This window comes from Garra rufa, chromosome 10, assembly GCF_049309525.1.
Source record: "Garra rufa chromosome 10, GarRuf1.0, whole genome shotgun sequence".
In the NCBI taxonomy this organism is placed as follows: domain Eukaryota; kingdom Metazoa; phylum Chordata; class Actinopteri; order Cypriniformes; family Cyprinidae; genus Garra; species Garra rufa.
The window spans coordinates 27,689,602-27,711,978 of NC_133370.1; the positions used below are offsets into that span (position 1 = coordinate 27,689,602).

The window sequence follows — 22,377 nt, forward strand, 5'->3', positions numbered from 1 at the left end:
AATAAATTGTAAACTTTTTCAATATTTTTACAAACATGAAATTATCCCATCCAACTCATTCCATATTCCAAGTGTTCTGAAGGCTTATGGTAGGGTTTGCTGAGAAACTAATAGAAAATAGAATCTATTATTAAGCGAGAATCTCCAGTCATCGCATTTGTGCATTCATACAAGTGCATTTATAGCCTTAAAGTATGCATTTTATACGAGTGTGCAGCAGTTCGTGTCCGCGTGCCCAGGAGAACCACTCAAATGAGTCATATGACTTGAAACAATAATTTCTTTACTGAGGTGAATATCTCTGTTTTGAGACAGTCTATAATATACAGCCTTATGTAATGACTAAAAGCTGTCACTTACTTTCACTTTAGATCTCACACTGTTCCTGCAAATAAACTCTTGTTTACATTGCATCTACACTTTGTTATAATGAGTGGATTCCTGAGCTTGCAGAACTCAGCAAACCCTGCATTTTGAGTGGTGAGTGGATTCTAACTTGAGCACTTCAGTCATTGCATTCAAGAAATTAACAGACATGTCTGTGATTGGCTACATTGTTTAACGCTGCAAATGTGCCCCAAGCGGCCGCTTACTTTGCTTATTGGTTAAGTCCACCCCTGGCATTGTGTACGTGGCCGTAGTCATGTTGGAAAGGTCATGCGTGATGTCGGCGGAAGTACCGACCCAGTGTTTACAAAAGCGAACGTGCAAAGAAAGTCAAACGCCCTTTACAAAAAAGGTAAAACAGTAAAGTTTTTCACCCTACCCTACTTTTTTGAAATGAAGTACACAGATGTAGAACTAACCATATGTTACCTTTTCAGCGTGATTACATAATGCATTGCAAGACAAGCATTTGTGGCTAAAAAGTATACACATTTTTATTTTTTTTTTTAGAAAATGACTGATCGTTTTGCTAGTTAAGACCCTTATTCCTTGGCTGGGATTGTGTAGCCCTTTGAAGCTGAATTGAAACTGCAGTTTTGACTAAATTTGACTGAAATCTTTTCCTCAAAAATCCTAATTTCTTTTCAAATGAAAAAAGAAAGACATGAACATCTTTAATGACATGGGGACGAGTAAATTATCAGGAAATTTTTATCCTGCAAGTTAACTAATCCTATTGTCTTCTACTCGGTTAGCATTGTATGTACGCACGCAGGTTTGGACATACATTACGCCATAATAATAAGATTAAGCAGGTTATAAAAGAGGCGCACCTGTGCCTTCTTTGATGCTCGTTCTATTTAATATAGTCATGCAATGGCACAGGCATGAAAAAGTCAATCTCGCCAAGACACCCGTCTTTCGCCGCGCGCATGACCTTGCTAATACCCGATTCGCATCTCAGGTTTAATCTTATCAACTGTAAACATAAAGCGGTTTTCACACGAGGGCGGTGTTCATCTCGGCGATGACGTCACGAGGCAGGTCTCGCTCGAGCCCACCAATGAGACGCGGCAGCTCGGTTCTTTTGGGGCACATCGCAATGAATGGGTGTCGGTGCTTTACAAGGCAAAGGAGCAACCACAACAAGACGCGGATATTGAGGGGATGCGGCATCGGCACGCGGGAGCTGTCCACCAGCAGCACAGCAACGACACGGACGCTCGTGACAGTCAGAAGGAAGCATCTCGTCCAGTCGCCCCGCTCTTTAGTCTGCCGCCCCCACCGCCATCGATAAAGGAGCGATCCACCTCCTCACATCAGAGCCGACATGTACAGTCTTGTCCGGAGCGCCGCGGCACCAGGAACGGCGAGTGCCTGCTGCCTTTGACCGGCCACTGCAGCCTCCCGCACAGCGACCGTCAGCCTTACGACAACCAGCCGCAGCCGTTTCCAGGGGCCTCATCTGCCTATCAGTGTCATTTTGAGGGGCTCTCGCAGAGCAGCCATTCTCCTCAGCACAAATCTTCCGTTTCCCCGCAGCCCTCCCCATCTGATCTGCTGCCGCCGCCTCTGCCTTCGCACATTTCTAATACGCGGGATACGCGCCAAAAGAGTGCTAATTACAAACAAGACATCGTACAGCGTCGCGTCGGGGAGGGGGGGCGTCGAGACCAAAACCAGTTGCTGCAGCAACCTTGTTATAATCAACAAAGAGACCCCTCCTTTGAGCTACTCTTGCCAAACTCTGCTCAAGGACAGATAAATGCACGCGAGGAAGCCGAAAAGGACAGGCAATTGATTGAGCCTCAGGCTCAGTTACTGCTGGGCAGCAGCTTGCCCGTCAACTACTGCATCGACGGATCGGGGCAAGTGTGCAGAAACAAGCAGGCGCCGCTGTTGCAGCATCAGCAGCAGGCTGGCGCGCAGGAACACAGCCTCCAGCGGCAGCAGAGTGACCAAGACGGCAACAGCAGCAACAGCAGCAGGTACCAGGAGGGGAAAATCGCGCTCTATCAGCCGTATCGATGCGAGCGAGCGCTAGAGAGAAACTCGTCGGTTTCTAGTAGTGAAACCAGCAGCCCCCCGTACGGCTCCAGCAGTCAACTGTGGCCAGAGCCCCACGACAAGGAGGACAGGAAAAATCGCGCAGGCAAACACAAGGTAGGTTATTTATGTATGGGCACCAGCGCAGCTTTCGATATGCCACTCATATAGAATATACGCTGCGTTATATGCGACCACGCCTGTCGTATGTTGTTGTTGTTTTGCTGCCCTTAAATGAATAATCGTCATGTTAAGCGTTCGAGTCGGCTCATTTGATTTGCTAAAACGAAATGTATTCGAAAGCAGCCTATCAACACGATGACATCAAGCACACTGCATCTCATGCATACACTCACGCCGACATAAAAACCCACTGTGCCTTTCACAGCTCTTCCTCACACACAGAGACACACAGGCATTTCATTTGACAACATAGTGCATATCAAAACTTGGTATTTCTCTTCTTATGAAGGGACTTATCACAGTGGCCAAATGTCTATTAAAATATAGTTAAACGTGGAACTATAAAAGGTTGGACATTTGGAAAGGTAACAATTTAATATACACTATAGTCAAAAGTTGTTATTGTTTTTTAAATAAGTCTCTTCTGCTCACCAAGCCTGCATTTATTGGATTTGTTGTATAGCAAAATTCTGAAATAGTTTTACTATTTAAAATAACTGTTTTCTATTTGAACATATTTTAAAATGTAATTTATTCCTGTGATTTCAAAGCTGAATTTTAGCATCATTACTTCAGTCTTCAGTGTCACATGTACCATCAGAAGTCATTCTAATATTGTGATTTGCTGCTCAAAAACATGTATGATATTATGATGTTGAAAACAGCTGAGTAGAATTTTTTTCAGGGTTCTTGGATGAATACAAAGTTTAGAAGAACAGCATTTATTTAAAATAGAAATCTTTTGTAACATTATAAATGTCTTTATCATCTTTTGACCAACTTAAAGCATTCAAAGTATTAATTTCTATAATTTCTTTCCCAAATCCAAGCTTTTAAATAGTATAGTGTATAATGTTACAAAAGCTTTTTATTTCAGATAAATGCTGATCTTTGCATCTTTTTTATTCAAGAATCTTGAAAAAACTGTTTTAAATATAATAATATTAATAATAAATATTTCTTGAACAGCAAATCAGCATATCAGAATGATTTCTGACGGATCATTTGACGCTGAAGAGACTGAAGTAATGATGCTGAATATTTAGCGTTGATCACAAGAATAAATTACATTTTAAAATATAGAAAGCAGTTATTTTAAATAATACAAATCTTTCAAAATTGTACTATTTTTGTAGCCTGGAAAAATCCAGACCCTAATCTATTAAGATTAAGGGTATGGGATCGAGCAATGAAAACTGCCTAACTCGAGGGGCGGCACCAAGCATGCATTTGAAACTCTCACTGCACACAATTGGATAACGCCACGACCAATCACAACAATACACGCTTAGCTACCAGCAGAGCTAAATGATGTTTCATTAACAAAGTTCGGGAGAAGCGCGTCAGATACTTAGCGTAAACATCACAAGAGGAGCCCACTCAAGTCAATCAGCGCCATAGGTTTAAATACAGCTGACTCACCTCAATTCACTCGATGGTTTATCAGTAAACCTCCACCACCCCATCTCATCACTCCGAGTTCTCGCTACTCCTATTGGGGGGTAACGTACTCTGGGTTCGGGCCACTCCCGAGCTCGGAGCCCTTCACCGGACAGCACACCAAACATGCACTACTATTCTCCGGCTAATTATATGTAAGTGAACTGATAGATTAAACTCTTGCCGTATCCAGTCGGCAAAACAGCATAAACGTCCTTCTTGCAAAGGAACGATTCGAGTTTTCGGTTTTCTGTTCCTCTTTTATATGAAAAGCCAAGTCTAACTCGTTCATTGTAGCGGCCAAAGCCGTTTCAAACAACTGGTGTTCATCTGTAGCAACAGCGATCTTTCAAAGTTTACTACATGATTCGGACGTCGCAGCACTGTCGTCATCAGTTTAGCTCGCCTCTGGCCCGCCTACATCAGATACACCGATTTGATTGGTTCCCACAACTGCTTACGTATTGCAGTAACCTGCATCATTGCTCGATGCCAGAGTGTCTTGCAGAGACAATTCAAATTGTGCTCTCGCGAGACCTCTGGATTTCCAGGGTACTATTTTTGCAGTACTTAGGATCAAATAAATGCAGGCTTAGTGAGCAAAAGAGACTTATTTAAAAAACATAAAAATCTTACTGTTCAAAAACTTTTGACTAGTAGTGTTTGTTTTAAATCAATTCTTAAAATGCATTTCAGCTAATCCATACAGCCATAAAAAGGCAAAGAGCTACGGTAATCCAGTAGTGAAACTGTAGAAGGACTCAAAGGTTTTTGATTGAATTTCGATGGATTTGATATCAATTTTCACTCTTCCTTTCCTCCGAGCACATGTCTGTCACAGGACAGAACATTGTCTAAAATGAGATCCAGCTTCGCTCATAACTCAGTTATGCTATCATATGACTTCATTTTTGCTTTTGCATGAAAAATACACACTTGAATTTCTTCTTACATGTAAAACAAAGTGAAAAATGTGCGGTAGAAACAGTTTTCACTCAGAAATTAGTTCATTTCAAAGTTAATTAAAGAAACAGTAGCACAATGAATTAACATTTTTTGAAGTAGAAAGACTAGTAGAATTTTCTAAAATGTAGGCTACTCGAGTAATCTTTAAATCCCCCCAAAAATTTCACAGTGCACCGCAGATAACTGTGTTGCATATATCTGTGCCACTTTTACAGTGTGCCCGAACGATGCCCTCATTATTTGTTGCGCCAGTGCCTTCATCTGCAGATCATTCAAAAGACTCGAACAGCTCCCAGGGCTCCATTTATTTTTCTGACCCTGTTATCTGATGCCACTCACCGAGGCTCCATTCATGTCTCCATTCTCCTTCATGCTCTCTCTCTCTCTCTCAGGTCCTGAAATACCTTTTATTAGGTCGATCGCAGTGGCTTATCTCCTTGGCTGGTAGTAGCCAAGCCTCACACAGTAAGGGCATATACATGTACACAGAATATATAGACAAATAATGGTGATTAAAACGTGGATAAGATTAAAATCAGCACTAATCCATTTCCTGCAGTAGTACTTGACTTTATCAATGTTGTTTATCAAGAAACATAATGTCCCCTCAGTAAAACACCATATCACCGATATCTCTAATGCAAATCAGCGTTGGTGGTTTAGATTTTTTTCTTTCTACATTGTGGTTAATAATTGATCTTAAAGAGATTTGTAAAACATAAAAATAATATGGAGAAGTTATAGTGTTATAGTTTAACAGTAACCCCAAACGTTGTTTTCTAAGCAGTCTCCAGAGTTTCAAGGTTGGATTTAACCCAAGTGCAGCACCGGTACGGCAGGAAGAAAGCTAACAAAGGAAGAAAAATAAACTGACCTTTTCAAAGAAAAAAAACTCTTGATATCTGATGTGAGATAGTTGAAAGGAAGGATACTAATGAGAGCATACAGTCAAAGGAAATTCATTTAGACAGAGAGTCTTATCAGTTGGCCAAAATACAGCAGGCAGGGTGGAGTCCGAGACCTTCAGTACTTCTGAACACTGTGCTCTATCGTGTACAAGCTTTGTTAATGGAAGACACGTTGCTCTGGTAACACAAACAAAAGGACTTTTGGAATACATAAACTATCCATTACTTTTCATCTGAGGAACTGCAACAAATAACCTTCAATATCTGTCCCACACGTCCGTTTATTTATGCTCCATTTCATTTAATTGTATCATTAAATTAAGCTTTGATCCTTAGATCATGATTGCTCCACTCAAGATGTGTCCAGCTGTACTCTGCAGACACACTGGCAGTTTTCCCAACAGAAAAAGCGAGGGAAGACATCATGTATAGTTCTTTTTTTAATTAGTGTGCTTATCAAGTTAAGTGCATATAAAGCCATTGTTTTCATCATACATAACTTTGAACCAAAGTGCATAACATTTTGGCTGTGATGCACTGTGGTGCTTTTAATAAAAAGCACAAAAAAATTAAAGTAGTTCACTTTCAGAACAAAAATTTACAGATAATGTACTCACCTCCTTGTCATCCAAGATGTTCATGTCTTTCTTTCTTTCAGTCATAAAGAAATTATGTTTTTTAAGGAAAACATTTCAGAATTTCTCTCCATATAATGGTGCCTATGATGGTGCCCCGAGTTTGAACTTCCAAAATTCAGTTTAAATGCAGCTTCAAAGCTCTCTAAATGATTCCAGCCGGGGAAGAAGGGTCTTATCTAGCGAAACGATTAGTTATTTTCTAAAAACAATTACAATTTATACTTTTTAATTTCTACACAGAGTACACACAGAGCTAGACAAGATGAGCATTTGAGGTTAAAAAGTATATAAATTGTATTTTTTTTTTTTTTTTAGAAAACACCCGTTTAGAGCTTTGAAGCTGAAAGTGAACTAATCCTTTAACTATGCATTTGCAACATTTTGTTCAACCACTCTGTTTTGGCTAATGGCTTAAAAACGGTTTTGCCTGAAAGGGGCCGATCAGTTACAATATCCTGTGACACAAGCTGAAACTTAATAGTACTTTGCTATTGTGGCCTGTGTGATCCACAGTTCAACAAGCACATGAATTGTGCTCTGAAAGGCTTAACATATATACTGCTGCGCTTTGCTTGTAAATACTTTTTCATTATCCCTTGTTGTCAGTGTTTAGAGTTTCCTTTTGGCTGGCCTCTCTTCGCTTGCTCAGTGATCCTTGCTCTGGTGTTGAAGTAATGTCATGCAAAACGTCTGATAAACCTCTCTAATATAATTAATTAATAGATTGTATGATGAAAAATTAAAGACTTGAAAGAAAACAATCAGCATTTATTGTCGTATCAGTCCTATCTTCGTATTAACACAATGTTGCTGTTATCAAACTGAAGTCTAGAAGCAGTGTTTGATCTGATTACCACCATAGTTGTGCGGTTCTCTGCATTTGTGACATCTTTAGTATATGTGACCCTGGGCCACAAGCAACTGAAGCTGTCCATTGATGTATGGTTTGTTAGGATAGGACAATATTTGGCCTACACTCTTAAAAATAAAGGTGCTTCACGATGCCATAGAAGAACCTTTTTTGTCTAAATGGTTCCTTAAAGAGCCTTTAACATCTGAAGAACCTTTCTGTTTCACAAAAGGTTCTTTGTGGTGAAAGAAGGTTCTTCAGATTATAAAAAGGTAAGAAAGAGATGGTTCTTTAAAGAACCTTGGACTGAATGGTTCTTTGTGGAACCAAAAATGGTTCTTCTTTGGCATCGTTGCGAAGAACCTTTTAAAGCACTTATGTTTTTAAGAGTGTAGATACAACAGTTTGAAAATCTGAAATCTATGAGGTCAAAAAATCTAAATATTGAGAAAATTGCCTTTAAAGTTGTCCAAATGACGTTCTTAATGCATATTACTAATCAAAAAAAGTTTTTATATATTTTCGGTAGGAAATTTACAAAATATCTTCATGGAACATGATCTTGTCTTGATTTTTGGCAGGGAAAAAGGAAAAATTATTAATTTTGACCCATACAATGTATTTTTGGCTATTGCTACAAATATGCCTATGTTACTTAAGACTGGTTTTGTGGTCCAGGGTCACATATGTTTAAAAAAAAAAGGGTGAGAGAGAGAGATATCAGAAGAATTTTTTAATGAATAATCTTATTATAGCAGCATGTGTTTTTGATATAGAGTGCTGCTGTATTGCTCACAGAGGTTCTCGTGTTTATTAAGGGTCATACCACCTCAGGGTTTAATGCTGTTGTTCAAAAAGCTTCAGGAAGACATTTATACGCAGGAAGGCTATCTTTAACCCTTTAAAGGTCCCTTCTTCGATTAAAGTCTTTCTTTTTTCCTTTATCTTCCAAGCCACCTCATTTCCTCCCCGACTAAAAGGTCCATTTAAATGGGATCAGTTTGCTTTAAAGGTTTCATGAAGGACATTCAGCCACAACAGGCCGTCGCACAGACAACAATCACAGAGGCGTTCCGTGTTTTTGGCCAATGGGCACATTGTCCGTTTTGTTTCTTTGTGTGATATAATAATGTCCAGCATCAGAGAATCATGTCAGGAAATGTGGAAATGTGTAGTTTTATCTCGGCTGACCCCACAGGCGATTGCATAAAAACATATGAATGAGTCTGGTGAAAACAGAATTATTACTTTTTGTTCACTAGTGATACCTAATAGTAAAAATGTCAGTGTGATAACAGATGTTACACAGGGTATGAGAAAACATTTTAGCTCAGCGGTCATCGGAAAGTTGTTTTTCTTTTAGATTAAAGGGATAGTTCAGCCAAAAATGAAAATTCTGTCAATAATTAATCCTCAATAATCCTCATGTCGTTCCAAACCTGTAAGACAAAATAAGTTTTTTCTTTTCAAATTAAGAAATTTGACACAGAAGAGAAGAAATTGTTGAATGAAGTCGTTGTTTTTGTTTTATTTGCTTTCAAAAGTATACTTGTAGCTTCATACGATTACGGTTAAACCACTGATGTTACATGGACTATTTTAATTATGTCCTTACACTCTTAAAAATAAAGATGCTTTAAAAGGTTCTTCACAGCGATGCCATAGAAGAACCATTTTTGGTTCCACAAAGAACCATTTAGTCAAAGGTTCTTTAAAGAACCACCTCTTTCTTACCTTTTTATAATCTGAAGAACCTTCTTTTGCCACAAAGAACCTTTTGTGAAACAGAAAGGTTCTTCAGATATTGAAGGTTCTTTATGGAGCCACTTATGCATAAAAGGTTCTTCTATTGCATCGTGAAGCACCTTTATTTTTAAGAGTGACCTTTCTGGGCCTTGAATGTGGTAGTTGCTTTGCTGTCTATGCAGGGTCAGAAAGCCCTCGGATTTCATCAAAAATATCTTCATTTGTGATCTGAAGATGAAGTTCTTGGTAACAGTGTACTAAAAATGGAAAAGATTTTCCTTTGCATTTTTGGAAGGTTTCTCGTACAGACAGCAATGTTGTCAAAACGATCCCTGTTCATATGGATCTGTGAAAATGACTAAATAACGCTGTTTTATGCATGCCAGGCCAGTAGTTGGCAATGTCACTTTCTAAAGAAACATTACACATGCGCATACACACATATGCCTATAGACACGTAAGCCGCATGACGTCAATGTTTTCATAAATTTGTGTTTTGTAGTTTACATCCCTGATGAAAAAAACAATAGAAACCATCACAGAAATTCTTATGGTTTCCACTACAAATACCATTACAAACCATCAACTTTTAACCATTAAAACCATTAAAAAATAGTTTCTGTAGTGTGTTCTGAGACATATTGCATTAGGATTTACTGGTATTAACAAGCCACCAATAGAAGGCAACTAATAACCAGTAGAGACTAGGGCTGGGCGATAAAACGATAACGAAATATATCGCGATAGACAAGAGATCGATATCAATAAAAAATGCGTTCGATAAAAAGTTATATATATTATGATATTTTGTATTCTTCGTCGGCCCGCCCAGCCCCCCTTTGACGTTCAGTTCATAGCGCCAGATCACAATAGAAGTTAAGGTTATCTTTCCTACAGAACGGGCCCTTGTTGTTGTATTAAACAAACTAAATAGCCTTATGTTATTTATCTTATTTACACGATGGCATGTGATTTCTGTCTCTACATGATCGCGCGTTTACAATGTCTCCTCACAGACGGGATCGCGGACTTCATTCATAAAAACGGACTTTACTATAGGGCGGAATGCCGCGGAATTCGTCGATTTTTGGATCAATAAATCAAAAGTTGGTCTGTTAATTAATTCAGATCGCGATATGGACTAGTGTCTGTGAAAACTGAAATGCAAAAAGACCATTTCAATATGAATCCTGCATGTTCCGTTTGCCTCTATATGTATGAATGGAGGAGACGCGTTTTATTTTCACTACAGGCATACTGCACACGTGACGCTCTCGCTAATTTTTGGCCTTTGCATCTCACATGAACAGACAAACTCCAATAAATACATCTCCAAAGCTGCTATGAGTGTCACTTTTTGTCAATTTTACCGTTTCATTAGTGAAACTAGCATCATTCATACTGTATTACACACTGAAACTTCACGGCAACCTGTCAAAATAAAAGTACGGTTTAACATGTAACAGAACAATATTAGTCTTGTATTAATTTGTACAGTATAATGCAGGTGTTTATATGTTCACATTTAAATAATTTACATAAAACAATATATATGATAAAAAATAAAAAGTAAAATAAAAAAGAGTCACCACTTAATTGTTGAAAAAATACTATTATTATTAAAACTTTTTTTAACTGAATATAATTTTTCTTCTATGCATCAATTTTAACAGTAAAGCTCCGTTTATTTTTATTTTTAAAAATAAATCAGTGATTTTGCTTTCATTTGATTATCAGAAAAATTAAAACAAGAATTTCTGAAAAAAGCAAAAGATTGTAGGGCCCTATTGTTCAAAATGTTGAAAGTTTTGGACTTATTTTTTCACTGAAATAAATGTTTTCGTTATTACACAAAGTAGGCTAAAGAACCAGGAAAGAAGTAACGTTGGCTACTGGCAACCAGCAATCTGTGCAGCAATAAATATTATCAGCCAAGTACTTTGCAACAACCTCTGACCTGTGGTCAAGCCGTACTTCTGGGCCATACATTAGCTTGACCATTCACTTCATTGACAATGAATGGGGTTTGAATTGAGGATTAAGAGATAATTAAGTGTATATTGTGACTTTAGACTTATGTTTACATTTTAATTATTTGAGTTTTCCATGGTTGTTGACATTTCTGTCTTAATAAATGAGGGGATTGTGATCAGAGGAAGGTTAAGTTTAAAATAAAAATGTTTGAATGTAATATATTTTTCTCCTGGTCCTTATTTTAAATGGGTCATAAAAATATCAATAATTATCGATATCGACCGATAAGAAACACTGATATCGTGATATAGTTTTCAGCCATATCGCCCAGCCCTAGTAGAGACCCATAGGATCCATTTCAGTTTACATTAAAACCAATACAAATCCCATTATAACCAATAAAACAATTACAAATTTAATGATGGTGTCTACTGTTTTTCAGCAGGGACAGAAATGATATATCATTTTCAAAAGCCGTTTTTAAAGGTTTGCCTTTTGATGCCGCTAAAATGGCATGGTTGTGTAAAGGAACGGCCAAAACGCATAATAAGTTTTCAGTTTTTAGTCGAAAATGGTGTTGTGTAAATGGCCCCCTTTAAATATGCAAATATAAAGATATGGGGATGCCTTGAAAAGTACATCTTAATAGAGAGTAGTTCCCCCAAATATGAAAATTCTTTCATTAATTACTCACCCTCCTGTCGTTGTGAAGCTAAGAGAATAGTTTTTGTGCGCAAAGAAAAACAAAACAAAACAAAAAAAACGACTTTATACTACGTCAGAATGCTGGCTCCTGTTTTAGCTTCAACAAATTGTTAAATAAAGTTGTTATTTTTGTTTTCTTTGCATGCTAAAAGTATTCTCGTAGCTTCATAAAATTACGGTTGAACCACTGATGTCACATGGACTATTTTAACAATGTCCTTACTACCTTTCTGGGCCTTGAACGTGGTAGTTGCGTTGCTGTCTATGCAGGGTCAGAAAGCTCTCGGATTTCATCAAAAATATCTTCATTTGTGTTCTAAAGATGAACAAAGGTCTTACGTGTTTGGAACGACATAAGGGTGATTAATAAATGACAGAATTTTCATTTTTAAGTAAACTATCCCTTTAAACCTGAAATCGAAATGTTACAAAATGCTTCAAGATTTGTATTCCACACTGGATTCTTTTTTTCTTTAAACAATAGAATTTTGAATGTGACCTTGCCAGGTCAGTGCTAGTTGCTTTAGAAGGAAACACTGAAAGGTTGCGTAACACATGTAAGCACAGAAAACGGTGTGAATTTGTATAATGCACCGCAAGTACCCTCTCCTCATTCTCTAGTACAAAATGTATCCCTTTTGAAGACGTGCCTACTAGTGATGTGTTTTTGCATTATAGCTTTTATACAAAGGTAGATGATTCTTTTGGCATATTCTCCTGTCAGTAACGCTGCGGCGGTTGCAGTGATTTTAATACCATCATTTTCAAAGTGGCCTCTTCTGTGTTCAGAGCCTACTATTAATAGTACTGACATTAAAAATTTGACACACTCAAACTTGCATTAGCTGATGGGCTGTTTGGAATACGGTGTTGTATTAAGTTCAGAACATTCAGGAGAGCAGTGATATGAAATGGCAGTTGTATGTAGGACCAAGTTGTTAGACTCAAAAGCCACTGTGTTTAGCCAGTAACTGTGTGTCTGTGATGTTTAATTTTGCACTGTTCATCAGTCTAACTGGTTGTAATCAGAGTATGTGTAAAGGGCACACTTATCCATTCCATTTATTTGATCAGAATTACATGGACAATGTTTTCAGTGGGAAGTGGACTGAGTTTAGCAGCAGTTCCTAGATGCTAGATACATGCTAGATGTAGTATAAACATTTTAACCTGATTTAACATTTTAAATCAGAAGACAGACAGTTCCTCTCAGAGATATATTCATTTAACCCCCCCCGCCCTCAATTCAGTATTTAGGACTTTCTGTCAGTATTCTTTCAATATTAATCATCTTTTTGATTTTTATTTAATCTAAGCACAATTATTTTAAATTGTGATAATTTTTCAGTTTATATTTCAGGGAAACTTAAGCATGTGAAGGAATGCAATCATTTGCTTAACGTCTTTACAGTTTTTAATGACTTAAGGAGATGAGTTGCTTATTTTTTTTTTTCTGTGGAGACAAAATGAAGAATATAAACTACCAATCAAAAGTTTTTGAACAGTAAGTTTTTTTTAAATGTTTTTCAAAGAAGTCTCTTCTCCTTACCAAGGCTGCATTTATTTGATTCAAAATACAGCAAAAACAAAAATTGAAAATATTTTTGTTAACTGTTGTCTATTTGAATGTATTTTAAAATGTAATTTATTCCTGTAATTTCAAAGCAGAATTTTCATCGTAATTACTCCAGTCACATGATCCTTCAGAAATCATTCTAATATTCTGATTTGCTGTAGAATATTTTCAGGTTTCTTTAATGAATAGAAAGTTCAGAAGAACAGCATTTATCTGAAATAGAAATCTTTTGTAACATTATAAATGTCTTTATCATCACTTTTGATCAATTTAAAGCATCCTTGCTAAATAAAAGTATTAATTTAAAAAATGCACCCCCCCCCCAAAAAAAAACCAAACAAACAAACAAACATTATACCGACTCTGAGCTATTGAATGATATTGTGTATAAGGTTACAAAAGCATTTATTTCAGATATATGCTGATTTAGATCTGATTTAGAAAGAATCCTGAAAAAAATGTACTGAACTGTTTTAAATATTGATGATAATAATAATAATAATAATGTTTCTTGAACAGCAAATCAGCATATTACAATGATTTTTGAAGGATCGTGTGACTTTGAAGTCTGGACTAATGATGCAGAAAATTCAGTTTTGATCACAGGAATTAATTACATTTTAAAATATATTAAAAACAGAAAATAGGTATTCTAAATAGTAAAAAAAAATTTTTTTTACTGTTTTTGCTGTTCTTTGGATCAAATAAATGCAGGCTTGGTGAGCAGAAGAGACTTACTTAAAAACCTCAATAATCTTACTGTTCAAAAACTTTTGACTGGTAAATATTATTGCTGTTTTGCTGGGCTACAGTTTGAATATTACCAAGAAGGTTATAGTTAAACAAAGCATTAATAATACATTTATAAGAGCCTTTTTAATTATATAATTCTAAGTAGCCTACAATATAAAAATATAATGTATTAGGCTTACACTGTGACAACAAAACAGACAATACAATTGTTAATCACACCTATCTGTATGACTATTAATGATCTTAGCCTGACTGAGAGTATTCCAAACAATCAGTTTCTCTAGGTTTCCATTTTCCACTGCTTTCTCACCTGTGAGAGACTCAGAAGTGTGAGAGAACACCAGCACCACGACTTTCAGAAAGCCCACTCCTCTCCCCAGGCAAACAGTGAAACATCCAAACGTCATTATACCTTCCCATATCGGGATATTTAGCCGTGAACAGTCACGATTGCTGCACATCTGTTTTGTGTGGGTAATTTCTGCCATCGCATTCTTTCAGAGTAATAACTAGAAGGAAATACAGGTCTTTTTACAATTATTCTGTCTTTTCAGTAGGACTGTTTAGCGGAGCTCACAGTTTGCTCATTACAAAAGTAGATGATTAATGTAATAATATATGTATAAATGTATGCTTTATTCACCAATGACAATGTTTACTGTCCAACTGAGATGTATTCATTGGCAAACTGTGGTGTGAAGATGCTACAGTAGGTCTTCTGATGAAATGTGCCGTGGGACACTCAGGTCATGGAGCAGTGCCAACTGAGTAGATTAATGCTGGGTCTCAGTGTATATGCTGCTGACACCTGTTTGTCTGTATTTGATTTTTGCTGACAGGCACATGCTGAGCGAACAAAGCTGAGCCATGCTGGATCCAAGCCCTCCCTCTCCGAGAGCAGTCACTCACTCCCTCAGATAGCCATGAACAGCTGCAAGTACAATGGAGGAGTGGTAAGACCACTGGGCAGCCTGGCGGCGTCACGACGCAACCTAGCAGAGCATGACTCTGAGACCCAGCCGCTCCAGACTCTTCACAGCTCCGGCCTGGAAGTGGTCGTCTCCAAGGGCGGTGGCGAGGACCCCAGCAAGGCGTCCAATGAGAGCCTGGTCCGAGAGAGTGGCAACGCACCACAGAAAAAAAATAAAGATATTGGCTACAAGTTGGGCCACAGGAGGGCACTTTTTGAGAAGCGCAAGCGGCTTAGTGACTATGCCCTGATATTCGGTATGTTTGGGATCGTTGTCATGGTAACAGAGACTGAACTGTCCTGGGGGGTTTACACTAAGGTAGGTGCTTCCTTTTTTGCGTTTTTCATATAAATACACAAAATATGCTCATGATAAGCAGTGGGATCCAAAAGTTTGAAATTCTCAGATTAAAATCTTGGTTATACTTTATCCGGTAACACTTTGCAGTGTCCATGTTACACATGTTAGATCTAGTTAATAATAGAAAATGATGCATAATTACATGCAATAACCCTAAACCAAGCTCTATTCTTAACCCTACAGTCAAACCAAAATTTATGCAGACACCTTAAACATTTCTCACACTATCACAGTTTATTCACTGTTTATAAAATGGTAATAAAATATGCCAAGAACTCAAGAGTTAAACTGTGTCAGAACAAATTAATCTTCTTGATAATGTCAGATAACTTTGATCGAAAGATATGTAACAAAATACGGTCAGGTCAAGTGTCAAATCAAATTTTTGGTCTCAAAGTTTATTTTTTTTTAGTTTTGTTCTATTTTTCTGGTAGTCCACTGCATGAAGAATTTTCGGGTATAATATGCCACAGTTGACTTTATTTTGCTATCCTCACTTACATAAATTAACTATAGTGTCCTGCACCCACTAGCAAAACAATATCTGGTTTCTAAGTAATTTTTGGTTTGACTGTACATGTTGTTAATTAAGAGTTGCACTTTAACAAAGACAGCCCAAAATAAATTGTAACTTTTATTTTAAAGTGTCCTTGTTACAGTGTAGTTATAAAATTAAATATATATTAAATATTAGGTTTAGTGTTAGTTGTGTGGGTAACACTTTATAATAATGTGTCGTTTGTTAAGATTACTGTATTAACTAACATGAACAATGAACAATACATTTATTACAGTATTTATTAATCTTTGTTAATGTTAGCTAATATAAATAGTCATTCATTGTTTGTTCATGTTCATTCTCAGTGCATTAACTAATGTTAACAAACACAACTTGTAATTTTAATAATGCATTAGTAAATGCTGAAATTAACATTAACTAAATTAATAAATGCGTTAGAAGTATTGTTCATTCTTGTTCATGTTAACTAATGTTGTTAACTAATGTTAACTAATGAACCTTATTGTAAAATGTAACCTTTGTGTGTAATTATGCATAATTTAGTCAGTAACATTTTACAATAAGGTTTCATTAGTTATTGTTAGTTAATGTGATAACTACCATGAATGAACGATGAACAATACATTTATTACAGTATTTATTAATCTTTGTTAATGTTAGTTAATGAAAATACAGTCGTTCATTGTTTGTTCATGTTCATTCACAATACATTAACTAATGTTAACAAGCACAACTTTTGATTTTAATCTGCATTAGTAAATGTTAAAATTAACATGAAATAAGATTAATAAATGCTGTCGAAGTATTGTTCTTCTCATTTTAACTGATGTAGTGAACTAATGTTACCTAATGAACCTTATTGTAAATGGTTACCTTTTTGTCTTATTACTATAAGCAAAAAGGACACTGTAAAATAAAGTGTTACCAAAATCTCATTTAAATAAAATGAATCTATAATATAAAAAGAAATACTTTTCTTTTTACTATTATTGTATTCTAGTCTTTTCTTTTTTTTATAATGTCAGAGTAAGACAGTTTAGCGGACCTCACAGTTGGCTCTTTACAAAAATAGATCATTCATACACTGTAAAAAATTTGCTGTAGTTCTGCAGCTGGTTGCCAGTAACTTACTGTAGATTTTTAATTTATGTTATTTACTGGCAACAGTTTGTTCAAAGTTAAATGAACATTAAACATTAACAAGTCTTTGTCTTTACAGAATAAAACTATAAAATAACAACCTACTGCAAAGCATTCTGGGAACCAGAAACCTTCATCAACCTTTTTCTGTTTTTTTCCTTCAGATTTTGGTTCCCAGAATGCTTTGCATGAGGCTGTTATTTTAGTTTTATTCTGTAAAGATAAAGACTTGTTAATGTTTAATGTTCAATTAACTTTGAACAAACTGTTGCCAGTAAATAGCATAAATTTAAATCTACAGTAATTTACTGGCAACCAGCTGCCAGTAATACTGTAATTTCTACAGATTTTGTTTACAGTGTATAATAAAATATATATAAATTTACACTTTATACATCAATTAATTGTTTACTGTACAATTAATATATTTTTTATATTTCTTAATATTAAAATGTAAAATAGTAGCATTTTCACTAGTAGTCTTTTGGACCCTGCTTTTCTTCATAAACTTTCATATCCTTTGGCATATACAGGCTGCATCAAAGCACATACAGTACAGGCATCACATTAATATTTGTCCTCTTAACTGCCTTGATCTACCTGATCTCATGATGAAAACGTACCTGTGGGAACTTTTTCGCAAGACGCGAAATATGTATCAATAAGTACACATCGCTGCCATTTCCAACTGCAAAGAACACTAGACGCGCAGCAGCAAACACTTGTAACCGTTTTCGTACACAGTTATGATTACATATGTTCCATATGTTTTGCTTTCTGGATATAACAAACTTGCTCTGTAGCTCAGTCGGCATGAAACTGGACTTGAGACAAATCCTTGGGTACGAATTCCAATGAAAAACATGACTTACGATGAAAGAGCTAAAAGGTGAAAGAACAAAAACAAGCTAAAACGGCATGCTTGCGACTGTGTTTTGACGTCACATTCGCTTTTGTTCCTATCGGGTAGGTTTAGGTATAGTACAGATGATACATTATTTTAAAACATCACGGAGCATTATATAGCGAGTTATAGAGGCACTCAATGGAGATTTCAAGTCAGAACTGGGGTGACACTTACAAAACGTCACATACAACATACCATATGTACGTTTATCTCTTTTGACACTCTTTTAGCGCCACTCAGTGGATATTTAACATCGAATATGTCACGAAAAGTACAGTGGTGTGAAAAAGTGTTGGCTTTGGTTTTTGCTTTTTTACATGTTTGTCACACTTCAGTGTTTCAGATCATCAAACAAATTTAGATATTAATTAAAGATAACACAAGTAAACACAACATGCAGTTTTTGAATGAAGTTTTTTATTATGAAGGGAAAACAAAATCCAAACCCACATATGTATGAAGTGTTTGTTCCCCAAAACTTAATAACTGGCGTTTGTGATAACTTGCAATGAGTCTGTTACAGCGCTGTGCAGGAATTTTGGCCCACTCATCTTTGCAGAATTGTTGTAATTCAGCCACATTGGAGGGTTTTCGAGCATGAACCACCTTTTAAAGGTCATGCCACAGCATCTCAATAGGATTCAGGTCAGGACTTTGACTAGGCCACTCCAAAGTCTTCATTTTATTTTTCTTCAGCCATTTAGAGGTGGATTTGGTGGCATGTTTTGGTTCATTGTTCTGCTGCAGAACCCAAGTTCGCATCAGCTTGAGGTCACGAACAGATGGCCGGATATTGTCCTTCAGGATTTTTTGGTAGACAGCAGAATTCATGGTTCCATTTATCACAGCAAGTCTTTCGGGTCCAGAAGCAGCAAAACAGCCCCAGACCATCACACTACCACCACCACATTTTACTGTTGGTATGATGTTCTTTTTCTGAAATGCTGTGTTACTTTTACACCAGATGTAATGGGACACACACCTTCCAAAAAATTCAACTTTTGTCTCGTCAGTCCACAGAGTATTTCCCAAAAGTTTTGGGGAGCATCAAGATGTTTTCTGGCAAAACTGAGGCGAGCCTTTATGTTCTTTTTGCTCAGCAGCAGTTTTCGTCTTGGAACTCTGCCATGCAGGCCATTTTTGCCCAGTCTCTTTCTTATGGTGGAGTCATGAACACTGACCTTAACTGAGGCAAGAGAGGCCTGCAGTTCTTTAGATGTTGTTGTGGGGATTTTGGGACCTCTTGGATGAGTCATCGCTGCGCTCTTGGGGTAATTTTGGTCGGCCGGCATCTCCTGGGAAGGTTCACCACTGTTCCATGTTTTCACCATTTGTGGATAATGGCTCTCACTGTGCTTCGCTGGAGTCCCAAAGCTTTAGAAATGGCTTTATAACCTTTTCCAGACTGATAGATCTCAATTACTTTCTTTCTCATTTGTTCCTGAATTTCTTTGGATCTCAATATGATGTGTAGCTTTTGAGGATCTTTTGGTCTACTTCACTTTGTCAGGCAAGTCCTAATTTACGGGGGGGGGGGGGGGGGGGGGGGGTGGGTTTGGATTTTGTTTTCCCTTCATAAAAAAACCCTTCATTTAAAAACTGCATGTCGTGTTTACTTGTGCTATCTTTGATTAATATTTAAATTGTTTGATGATCTGAAACATTAAAGTGTGACAAACATGCAAAAAAATAAAAATTCAGGAAGGGGGCAAAGACTTTTTTACACCACTGTACATAGCGGTACGTATTTTGCGTCTTGCGGAAAAGTTCCCGCAGGTACGTTTTAGTCATTAGATCACTGGCCTTGATCTACTTTGGGATGAGCTCTTCTCATCTTCTTACTGTTTTGTAGTCATTGTCACAAGCCGTACTGGTGGTCCTAAAGAGCTTAAATACTTTAAACTTTTAGCTAGGCCTGTGTTACAGACAACTCCCAAAGCAATTCTTAATGCAGGGTCCACAAAATGAGGTGTTTGCTACTGTGACAACTCAGTTCCCTTGAGATGTGGATTTTGTAATGGTTGTGCTATTTCTAGCCCTGTGGGAGAGAACTGCTACACCGCTACTGTCACATTCAGCTGAATTAACCGTATTATCACATGGCTTGATCTTGCATGGAAAACAGAAAAAAGCAAAGCAAGGAACAATGGCATGTGAATGTCAGCAGGAAAGAAAGTCACTCCAGATGTGTTTGTTAGGAATCTGACCTTTAAGAAAAAACCTTCCGGTGACCAACAGGTACATTAATTAGTTTACTATAATTTGTCACACGGGAAATTTATAACAATTTCAGACCTAATTTTTTCGTAGCGGGCCGTTGGGACCTGGGGTTAAATTAGAAGGGGTAAGGGAGAAGGGAGTCTAATTTCACTGTTAAAATTAAATCTTTTAATTGCTTTTCTGTGGTTATATAAATTATGCACGCTTTGCTCAGTTTCTCATACTGGCAGAACATGAAATTTTGATTTGGAAATCTTTGCATACAGATTGTTTCTTTCAGAAAGTCATTTTAATCATCTAGAATATAATTTGTTTTATACTTCAGAAAACTAAACAAAAAATTTTAAGTGTAACATCATAAAATACAGGATTACTATGGACTGATGGCTTAAATTGGCACTTAATGCCCTGAACTACATTTTCCTTACCATTTTTTAATTCTCTCTCCAGTCTGTATGAAACATGCTGAGCTGTAATCCTTATTCTGTTGTACAACACTAACATTTCAACCAACAAGTCCCTCACTCCCACCAACACATTTAAGCTGAGATGACAGGACAGTGCCGAAAAACATGTCCAAGTATTCACATCATCAAATACACCCACATAGCGTGATCGTGCATGTATGTCATAAAGAGTTTTTACAGAGAGTAAAGCTAATATCAAACCTAATCAGATGTTTTGGTTCCCAAATGCGCGAGGTTCATTTGTTGCCATGGGGAATATTATGGAAAGTGCATTTTTTGTTTTTTCCTGACACAGTGGGGATTAACTCCTCCAGGGTGAAGCACTGCAGTGTATTGTGACGCAGATGGTTTAGACAGCGTCTATTCATACAAAAATGTTTCATTTAGTAAGCATGTTGTTCTAACTTTAGCAGAAGCTGCAAGACTGTGTGGTGTGTTTGTTCGTTCTAATGCTGTTGCGTTTCTCTTGTTGCAGGAATCTTCATATTCATTTGCACTGAAATGCCTTATCAGCCTTTCCACTGTTATTTTGCTTGGTCTTATAATAATGTACCACGCTCGGGAAATACAGGTTAGTTCTTGAGTATACAAAGTTGATTGTTTTAAATTTGAATTATCTATTAATGCTAATGTTAAGGTGAAATGTGTCATTTATGTGTTATGAATATTAACAAACAGAAAACATTTTCATGGAGGTTTTCTAAGCACTCCCACTCCAACAGTTTTATTTTGATCAGCATTGCTGGTTTGTTAAGGGTTTGTGCGTTCCCAGCATGCACTGCAGCATGGCTGTTACTGTTATATAATTATTGTTTTGATGTTTGCTGGTGGTTTTTATGCTGTTGTTGTTGATTTTGTCATTATTGAGGTTTATGTGTGAAGTGCTGAGTTCTATGTGCTTATATAAAGGTAATATATAAAAACTATTACTGACTTAAAATGAAAACTGGAAATATTTTTATAATAAATATTAATGGAAACATTATATAAAAATACAAATTTTGCTAATTTAACTTTAGTTAAATCTGAACTGCAATGTTATTTTATCCAATGTTATTTTGTTATCATATGTGACTCTGGAACACAAAACCAGTCATAAGGGTCAATTTTATTTAATTGAGATTTATGCATTATCTGAAAGCTGAATAAAGCTTTCCATTGATGTATGGTTTGTTAGGATATGACAATATTTGGCTGAGATACAACTATTTGAAAATCTGGAATCTGAGGGTGCAAAAAATACTGAGAAAATCACCTTTAAAGTTACTCAAATGAGGTTCTTAGCAATGCATATTACTAATCAAAAATTAAGTTTTGATATATTTACGGTAGGAAATTTACAAAATATCTTCATGGAACATGATCTTTACTTAATATCCTAATGATTTTCGGCATAAAAGAAAAATCAATAATTTTGACCCATACAATGGATTGTTGCCTATTGCTACAATTAAATATACCCCTGCTGCTTACGACTGGTTAATGGTTTTATGGTCAAATATGTTTTAATTTTACGGTATATTTTCAGTTTTTGTTTTAATTTTAGTTAGTTTAATTTGTTGTTAATTAATTTTGTTGTGTGTTTTTGTTAGTTTCATTATGTTTTTTTAATCAGTATTT

At 36.5% G+C, this 22,377-nt stretch overlaps 1 protein-coding gene across 1 annotated transcript in view; it reads left to right on the plus strand.

Moving 5' to 3' along the window:
• The first annotated feature begins 1,445 nt into the window (after positions 1-1,445).
• kcnn1a (potassium intermediate/small conductance calcium-activated channel, subfamily N, member 1a) overlaps positions 1,446-22,377 on the plus strand; it is a 43,533-nt gene continuing 22,601 nt past the window's right edge. The window contains exons 1-3 of the mRNA XM_073848651.1: positions 1,446-2,550; positions 15,012-15,461; positions 21,233-21,328. Coding sequence (XP_073704752.1) covers positions 1,555-2,550; positions 15,012-15,461; positions 21,233-21,328 — 1,542 coding nt within the window. The 5' untranslated portion in view covers positions 1,446-1,554. The remainder of the gene's footprint in view (positions 2,551-15,011; positions 15,462-21,232; positions 21,329-22,377) is intronic.